General features: G+C 33.9%; 1 protein-coding gene across 4 annotated transcripts; it reads right to left on the bottom strand.

The window, feature by feature from the left end:
* Positions 1-355: 355 nt before the first annotated feature.
* LOC114825376 (disease resistance protein RPM1-like) lies at positions 356-8738 on the bottom strand. Of its 4 annotated transcripts, none has more exons than XM_029103859.2 (5): positions 8326-8738; positions 6373-6471; positions 6156-6237; positions 1165-3920; positions 356-736 (listed from the first exon to the last, which is right to left on the bottom strand). In XM_029103859.2, the coding sequence occupies exons 4-5, from the start codon at positions 3891-3893 to the stop codon at positions 712-714; spliced, it is 2754 nt and encodes a 917-aa protein (XP_028959692.2). In that variant the 5' UTR covers positions 3894-3920; positions 6156-6237; positions 6373-6471; positions 8326-8738; the 3' UTR covers positions 356-711. The 4 variants fall into 4 exon arrangements, 3 of the variants coding, with proteins under 3 accessions (XP_028959692.2, XP_070679808.1, XP_070679809.1); XM_070823707.1 differs by having other exon boundaries at positions 8461-8714; XM_070823708.1 differs by having other exon boundaries at positions 6442-6471; positions 8326-8441.
* Positions 8739-9989: the final 1251 nt, after the last annotated feature.

Genomic DNA, 9989 nt, shown 5'->3' with positions numbered 1-9989 from the left:
TTTGGCGGAAGGAGCTGAGAATTTTTTTTTTCTTTTAATTTTGTTTAAACTGAAAAAAAAAATTAATTAAAAAAGCTTTTTAATCCAGCTGTAAGAAACTGCACTCATGTTAAAATTTGAATGGAAGTATCACCCGACATGGTAATACCGTACCATCTAATAATTTCTCAGAATAAACCATAGTGAGCTAAAGCATCGCCACAAAATTTACCTTCCTAAAACAATATATATTTGAAAACTTGAAAAAAAAAACAATAAATATTGAAAATGAAAAATGGGTCATAACCATTGGTTTAGTTAGAATTGGTCTCATCAGTGACATATTCAGTTCCAAATCAATATTATTCCATCAAAATACACGCAAGCAAACAATAATATAAGTTCCTGTTACACACAAACAGAATCTTGAGCATTATTCTCATCAGTGACACATTCAGTTCCAAACTAATATTATTACATCAAAACACACGCAAGCAATCAATATAAGTTTCAGTTACACAAATAGAATATTGGGCATTATTCAATTTCAAAAAGGGCAAATAAGAAACCAAGATCGATCAATGTTTGCAACTTCACACAATACACAAACAACAAACGGATTCTTCCTTGCAGGGTGAATGACTCAACACGTATATAGTCTGCTCTGTTACTATAACGAAAGTCAAGATTCACCACAAAATCAATTGGCAAAAAAGAGAACCCACTGCAGTCTCACAAGTGCTTCTGAGGCTTGATTCTACAAAAAGGATATTAAAAGACAAAAGAAACACAGTTACTGAATAAAATCTCAATGCATGTATATATTATGTCTTTGCCAGACTTGTGAATAAGATTGAACATGCAAATTATAAGGCAAAATGATTTTTACACTCCGATGCACTACTTCCTCTTTTTCGTAGCCTTAGAATTGAATAAATCAAAATAATAACGAACAAAAACAAGAGGAATATAGTTCAAATGATTACATTGTGGATTTTTTTTTTACAAAAATGCTACTCTTACCACATTTTTCATACCATATTTGTATCACCTCTCTAATTGAAATGAGACCCACATATGTTGATGGACCCTACCTCTATTAAAAAGGTGGTACAAATATAGTATGTAAAATGTGATAAGTCTAGCATTACTCAAATTTTTATGCACGGATAAAAGTGTGCGTACCTTCTACGAGAGTGAATACCGGACAATCTTTCATGGTGTCCCATGTAATACAGGCTGATTTCAGGAATGTGTTGTACCTTTGGATGATCCATGCCTCTTTTTACGGACTCTATAAGTTGCCTTGGAACATGACCCAGAATCAAGCGTTCTACGTTAGCAAGGAGCTCAATGCCCTCTGGCAATGTCTTTAACTCCATGCATTCCCAAATGTCTAAGACCTGGAGATTTGGCATCGCCCCTTTCTCTATAGCTATACTATTCAATAAGGGGAGGTTGCGCAAATCCAAACGCTTAAGCTTTATGAAGCCTCTGGAGAAACACAATTTTTCGCCAACATATGCATTAACTAGCTCAAGCCTCTCAAGATTCGGCAATGCTTGAATGTGTGGTAGCAAATCTTCTTCAAGTCTAGACCAATATAGCTGCATACGTGTCAGGTTATAGAGTGAACCAAACCAAAGAGGTACCTTTTCTAGTTTTCCGGCCAAATAAACCTTTTGAAGGTCTGGAGGAGGCGAACGTAGTGCATTAACTCGAAGAAACTCCTCTACATCACTTGCCATCAAAAACAAATAGTGAAGGAGCTCTAACTTTTGAAGGGAGTCACAGAGGTCCATCTCGTCACTTGCTTTCACATTTGTAATACCGAGGCTTGTAAGTTGGGTCATATTCCTAATGACTTTAATAATCTTTCCTTCTGATTCAACAGATTGCAAAACTTGCAGTTTCTGTAAGTTACTTAGATCGGATGCTGGTTTTATCCCAATGACATACATAAAGCCATAATGATAATTAGTGTAACGATACATCGTTAGATGGCGTAGGTTTACTAACTTGGAGATTGCTTTTGGAAGTGCCTTTATCTTACTGTCACGGATGTTCAAGTTTTGAAGGTTGCGAAGCCGTCCGATGGATTCTGGAAGCTCTTCAATTAAAGTTCCCTTCAAATTTAAATATCTTAAGTTGAACAAGTACACTAGTTCATCTGGAAATCTATCAATTGGGGCATCCTCCAGATCTAGAACTCTCAACAACTTGAATCCAGAAGGCAATTTCTTTAACGTGCCAAAGACAAGAAAGGAGCGAAGCTCTGACATACCTGTGCAAGAATTAATTTCCCCTTCAGCTGTTTGAATTGACAATCGACGGATTTCAGCTTTATCTACTATATCTCGGCTAACATATGTTGCACCAAACTTTTCTTTTTTTGATGTCGACAAAGCAAGCTCACGCATAAGATCATGCATCTTACATGCTTTTGGTCTTCCAGCTTCATTCCTTAGTTCAACTTGTAGCATGCTACGACCAGTAAGTTCCATAAGATAGTCCTCTGCAACTTCTTCTGGTGTGACACCATCAATTGGTTCAACAAGCCCTTCAGCTATCCACAACTTGATCAACCTTTTTCTTCTGATGAGATAATCTTCTGGGAAAAGGGCACAATATAGGAAACATGGCTTCAACCGGTTGGGCAAATTGTTGAAACTAAGCAACAAGATGCTGCTCATTGATTCTAGCATAGGATGGTTAGTCAAGTGCCAATTTAAGCTATTGTATACTCTTCTCCATTCCGATGATGACCTCTTGGAAGACATTAGACCACCTAAAGTTACCACTGCCAGAGGTAGGCCTTCACACTTTTCCACAAGTTTCCATGCTAATGATTCAAGCTCTGGTGGACACGATTTATTATCGTAAGTTGAGAATGCTTTCTTGCTAAAGAGCTCCCAAGCTTCATTGTTTTCCAAGGGTTCAATTTCAAGAGGACAACTTTCAACTTCAAAAGAATACGAAGCTATGTCTTTCTTTCGAGTTGTAAGCATGATTCGACTTCCATGATGTCTATTAAGAAGTGGTATCCTTATTTCTTGCCAAAGTTTAATATCCCACACATCATCCAATACAATTAGGTACCTTTTAGACTTCAAGTATGTCGACAACATCTCTAACAATTCTTCATAACTCATGGAATTCAAATGTTCAGTCACCTCTTCCTTTCTTCCTTGGTGGAATTGCTTGATCAGATTTTTGAATAAGTCTTCGATCACATAAGTTTGAGAAACAGTGATCCATGCATAACAGTCAAAATGTCGCTTTACATTTTCGTTGTTGAAGGTATTGGCAACAAGAGTTGTCTTGCCTGATCCTCCCATCCCGACCACAGACACAACCATTTCATTTTCCTCTCCATTCATCAACAATCCCAATAACGTTTGCTTCTTGTCTTCAATCCCGATTAGTTCATCTTCCATAATATAAAGAGAAGACTGGGCTTTGTTCTTCACCCATCTGGGAACACTATCCAAACTTGTTCCTTCTATTGTAGAGACACCATATCTCTCATTCCTCTCTGGAATGGCTTTGATCTTTTTTGTGATTTTCTGTAATTTTTTGGCTATTCGATGCCTATACCAAAGATTCTTTGGAAAGTAAATGGTTCTGTGGAGCAATTTTGCAGATGGAGTCGCACTTTGCTTGTCATAAATGTGATACAGGAACTCATCAATGACATTTTCCGCATCGCAGGTCAAATTTCTGACGCTTGTAACCCACGTTTTCACTCCTTCTGTTTGTGGTTCCTTGCCTTCAGCATCTATTAAGAAAGATTTCATGCTTATGAGCTCTAGCTTAAGCTCATCAACTTCATCACGGACTGCCGCTATGGAAGATGCTTCATTCTCAAGAATGGCCGCAATTTTCCCAATCAATAGTGATGCAGCTGACTCCATTTTGGCCTTCGATACTTGGTATGCAATCTATTTGCAGAATAGACAAGTTTCAAAACAACAGAAAAAGAAATAGAATGCAATGGATAAACTTTTTTATTTTACAAACTATGTGCTTAGTTTTCAAAACAAAACTACAAGACAAAAGAAATCAAGATCTAAATAAGGTACCAAAATTGTCTAGTACTCAAGAAATTTAAATTTCTGTTCTTGACTTTCATTTAGTTTAACAAACAAAGGGCCAAACTCAGTCGAAAATTCCGAAAACTACCTTCTTGAGTCTTTTTTCCAAGAACACAGAATTAAAGAATTTGGTTCAAGAACAAAAATCTATAAAGGTCGTACCCAGTGCACAAGGCTCCCGCTTTACGCAGGGTCTGGGAGAGGTGAATGTTGGCTAGCCTTACCCCCATTAATGGAGAGGCTGCTCCCAAGTCTCGAACCCGAGAACTCATTCAATCTAATTCTTCCACCAAACATCATGGTTTTTTGTCAGTGTTAAGGACAAAAATGAGTTCCAATTCCTTGTGGGTTGCAGTTGACAAGTTCCACAAAATTGTTGTTAAGTGAAAGTGCGCACATCGAAAAGAAGAACAAAATATTTTGGGTACAGCAGATTAAACTCTACACAAAGGCCTGACAATTTTGTCTACCTAAACCTACCTAGGCGCCCGCCTAGACTGCCTAATTCAAAACTCTTACTTATACAAAAAATAGATAATTTTCATTGTAATTTTTTTAATAAATTGTAATAGACTAATTAAATAATTGGATGAACACTTATTATGACACACCCCGACCCAAAATGTCCACCTGGACAACCGAATTGAGTTGTGTTGGCCAATACCTGGAAGGTGACGAAGCCATAAAGTAATGGTGATGTGGAAAGTGCAGACTAATTTAAACCTAGAGCAACTAATTCTAGAGTGCACATGTTGGTGGAGTTAAACACTTTTCACACAAGTGATGACATATACAAGTAACTTATAGTAAAAGATAAAGAACATTTATACCGAAGGGAGAAATCCTCCTATATGTCAGCTCTTGCCAGCAATCCTCGTTGTCATAAAAGCTCTATCACTTAAATCCTAGCGGGAAGACAAATAAGGGTGAGTGGGCCTACAAAATAAAGCTTGGAAAACCTTTTCGAAAACTTGTAACCCCTCACTGTAAAACAAGTATATTGTTCCCTAAAATAATAATACAACGTACTACTATATAGTGTCCGACATATATCGTAAGTCGAAGAATACAGAGTACGTATACAACAGTCATCTCAAAGCATAAGCCACTGCTCATTAATGTATGTACGCGCACAAGTCCATTTCAGAGATATTTTGACAATGGAAAATGTTGGGTTTAGATTTTACGTTCTAGTACTACATCACATGAAGCGGGCGCTAAGCGCATCACATATGAGTCCAAACATCTAACCTAGAGACATGCTGGCACCTAACTCTGGATCCAAAGCGAACGTAAATGGTGTATATGAATATACAATGAAGTTGGTCCTTGGCCCAGGACAGTACAAATAACTAAGATACGTTGTACAAACATGTAACAATAAGCAAGTAAGATGCAAGGATGTCATGCGATAGGCTTATGCTTACAAATAATATTTTAGGTTTGTTCCCTATGTTTCAATATGTTCTAATACTTTATAATATATATGTCTTTTATTTTGCAATTTATGTACATAATGTTATGTATTTTTTTAAGTATAGGTAAATGTTTATATATATGTTATATAATAAATTTAGGCAATTATTATTGGCACTCTGTATACTCTTCATAAGATTTTTTTTTCTTTCTAAATATAAAATGTTTGGAGTGTACAATTAGATTTTTGCAGTGCCAATAGCAATTCTCTTTTAATTAAAATTAAAAAAACCACCTAGGCTCTCCGCCTAGGCTAGCCCTTGCTCGTTGCCCGACTTGCGCCTAGTATGATTCATTATCAAGTCACTCGTTGAGAACCTTATTAGAAATCGTTTGCCAAATCTAAATATTAAGTATATTAAATTCTTGCATGACCTGGACATGAAACGGCATGATCCATTAATGAATCGAGTCATTATCAGATTACCTGTTAAGAATTCATTTAGATAACGAGTTTGATACGATACGATTCGTTAAGATAATGAGTATGACACGAAAAATAAAACATGACATTTGCTTGCTAAAATTATTTAAATAAAACACCAAATAATAATGATTAGACCTACAACCAAATTCATCTTCATGGTGTACAAATCAACAACTTACCCTTTTTTTTTCATTCAACCAATATTGTTGAAGAAGAAATCGAATTTGAAATCTTGTGTGTTGAAGGCTGAATGCTCTGAACCTAAGTGACATATATAAAATAAGAAGAAAAAAGTAAAACTAAAAAATCAGATATATCTCATAAGCACTTATACTTTCTTCCAGATAAATTCTAGAAGGATATTATATGTGGCAGTAAGAGTGCAGAATAACATACACTGGGGAATATGAAAGCTCACAAAAGAGTTGCAATGATATGCTTCAATTGCATTGAGCTACAACTTACGTTATTGTTGGATTCCTTCATTAATGAACTCTGAAATATCAAATATGAGAAGAAGACGAAGATTACAAATTTATGAAAATTGGAAAATAATAAAAGTAAGTATTAGCCTATTAGGAGATAATTTAATTATTGAGTCAAATTTTTACTGTATTTGTTTACGAAATATAGGTAATGATTATCTTTACAGTCGATTTATTCATTGTTTTTGGGTCAATCGGTAAGTTACCAAATTACATGAATTTAGATCAACCAATATTTCTATGTAATAATTCGGCCTAACAAATTCTTCTATTTAAAATCGTTTGTTTAAAAAATAATTTGATTGTACATATTCTCGTGGGATAATAAAAATGAAAAATCTTTACGAAAAACAAGATTTATAAAAAAGAATTGGTTAGCAGAGTAAAAAGAGGAGTGAGGAGAGGGTGGGGGTATGGACAAAACTAATACATCAATTATTTACGAAGGGGTAATGTGGCGAGACAAAAGTTGTAGATACAATTTTATAAATTAAATAATATGAAAGTTGATGAATGAATTATTACTTAAATTTTGATAAAAGCTTATTTTATTGGTAACACATCATTATTTTACATTTTGTCTACAAATTTAGGAATGTGTATTCAATTAACAATTTGAGAGACTTTAATTCTTTTAATAAATTTATGAGTATTCAATTAGGATTTTATGTAATTTTCTGAAATTTAACATGTATTCAATCAGAATTTTAATATAGATTATTAAAATCATTAAAAATCTGGAGATATACAATTAGGACTTCAAAAAAGTTTATAACATTCTATGTGTATTCAATTAAAAATTTAAAAAGTTAAGAAATTTGAGGGAATTGAGAAATTTTGTTGTGCTATTTTAAGCATTCACAAATCTACCCTCTCCTTCTAGAATTTTGAAAGGAGCTGAATCAAAACTTTTCATAAAATCTAAAAAAAATTAACTAAATTTCCTTAAACTCCCTAGCATTACCTTTACGAAGACATTTCGACAGAGACCAAGACTTTTGGACAAAAGTAATAGTTTGATGCACATGGCAATTTGCAAAACCATGAAACTCGAGATAGGAAGCCGCGTAGGATGCATTAACGAGGTGAGAATCGAGATCGTATTAAAATTTATAGGAAATAATTTTGCTGATGTTCACTATTTTATTCATCATTGTTACATAATTTAAATTTCAAAATATGTAATAAATATCGTTACATTAGTTTAAATTTTAAATTCAAAATATGTGTAAACATTAATTTAAATTTCAATATACAAGCAGAATAGACGAAATTTAAAATCTTCTAATAATAATAAGTAGAGTAATGAACATTAATATCCATTCATTCATAGTGGTAAGCAAAAGTACACCAAGTTATAGTACGGAAGTGTCGGGTTCAAGATTCAAATCAGTAAAAAAAAATAAGGATGTGCTATCCACACATCTCAAATTACTTCTCATACACTTCTTATTAATTTCTGTCGGTTGATCTTTTTTAATTCATTCGATCCGACGATCGAAAATTAAAAAGGCATGTAAGAAGTAAAATTTGATGTGTGGATATCACATCCCAAAAATAACCTCTCCTGGGGCACGAATGAAAATGAAAAGAACTCATATTATGATATTATACATCACAAGGTTTCAACAAAACACTCAAACGCATCTAATCTACATTACAAAAGTTTATTGACACTTCCATCGAAATCAACTACTTTTCAAATCTCTGATTCAACACATGTCACGGGTGAGCTACTAGCTCACGCAGTAGTAAAGATTTTCACAAGGCCTCTTTTCTTAATAATAGTATAATAGTATAGATTATATAAAATTTGAGTATGTATATTTTCAATTAAAAATAAAGAAAAAACAAGGAGGCTTACGGGTCTCCTTGCCGGAAAAAGGGGACATGTTTCCCGAATTGTTTCTGCACTCCAACCTCGTAAAAACATGCATGCAAGGAGTCAATCTTCATCAAAATGACAAGGGAAAATCAATCCAGTGGTCCAGACCCTTACCTCGGTCGATCAAAAATGGCAAATGAGGGTGGTGTTCCTGCTGCGTTTCTGTGCAGCGTGCACATAGAGAGGGTCGAAAGAGAGTGTGTGACAGAGATGAGAGCCAGAGGTTTGATGGTCCGGTGGGGTGGCCCCTCTCTGGTGCTCGGCTTCTCTGTGACGCACAGAAGGGAGAGACGGCGAGAGTTGAAAGAGAGAGAGAAGGGAGAGATGGCGAGAGTTGAAAGAGAGAGAATGAGAGAGTTTGACTGTTTGAGTGTTTTGAGACAATTGAGTGTGACATAACTGAGGGAAACGTGAGGGAAATGAGAGATTTTTCAGTGTTTTCGTTACACGAAATGGTACATTACGTTTTTTTATATAAATGATGGCTTATGTATGTTAAAAGTTTAATAACTTAAAAATTAAAATTTTCTACCATTTGCATAAAAACACGTAATGTACCATTCGTGTTTCCGTCATAACTAAAAATTTTCCGAGGGAAAGAGTCAAACTACACGGGGAAGAAGAGTAGTCAAGTGGGTGCGTCCCACCGATCAGATTTTTTTTAAATATATTAATTAACTGGTGGTGTACTGATAAGAGTAGAGTAATGTTTGAGTGACTAAAATTTTAGATTAAAATTGTAAATTAAATCACATGAAAATTGGTGAATTGATCATTACTTAAGAGTTAATTAACGTGTTTATTTTTTATTGGTGACACGTTATTTAGTGTAACTGAACATGAAATAACACAACTGATTAACTGCTGGTGTACTGATAATATATCGTTTTTCAGATCTAGATATTAGGTATATTAATTTCTTACATGACCCGTTAATTGGACATAAAATAACACAATTTGTTAACTAATCAAGTCTTAATTTGGGCCACCTATTAAGAATTCATTATATTGAAACTTTTTTTTTTAAGTTGATGTTTGTAGAGGCATAATGTGGGAAATTTGTCAAACAAAAATGGTTGACAAAAAGTTTTTTTCTTCATTGGAAGTTGGGTGATAAAAGGGAACAGCCTTTAAAAAGTAGGGATATTTTGATATGGATACAAAACAACTAAAAATTGAACATATTTCAAAAGTAGTCTATAAAATTGAACTTATTTCAAATTTTCCCTAAAAAGTAAGTGTGGAGGACAATGAATTATAAATAGTTTGATTCCGGACCATATGAATAGAAGCCAATAATAATAAAATAAAGAAAAGGTAAAGTATATGATACCTTAAAAGATGTGAGTAACGCAAGCAATTAAATTAACGAAATGGAAAATAATAATAGGCTTAAATATTAAAATGGTTCATGTGTTATAGTTATATGGTCAATTTAGTCTTCGTATTTTTTATTTGGTTAATTTAATCCTCATTTTTATCTTTGTTAGCTAATTGAGAACATTTCATTCAATCTCTTTTAAAAAATTTATAAGAAAAATCAAATGAGAAATAATTATCTTTTTTCTATACAGAAAAATACAAATCAATGAGAAATAACACCGATACGAAATAAAACTTCCAATTTGAAAAATGATGAAGGT

This window comes from Malus domestica, chromosome 06, assembly GCF_042453785.1.
Source record: "Malus domestica chromosome 06, GDT2T_hap1".
NCBI lineage: Eukaryota > Viridiplantae > Streptophyta > Magnoliopsida > Rosales > Rosaceae > Malus > Malus domestica.
This window is presented reverse-complemented; position numbering and strand designations above follow the sequence as displayed.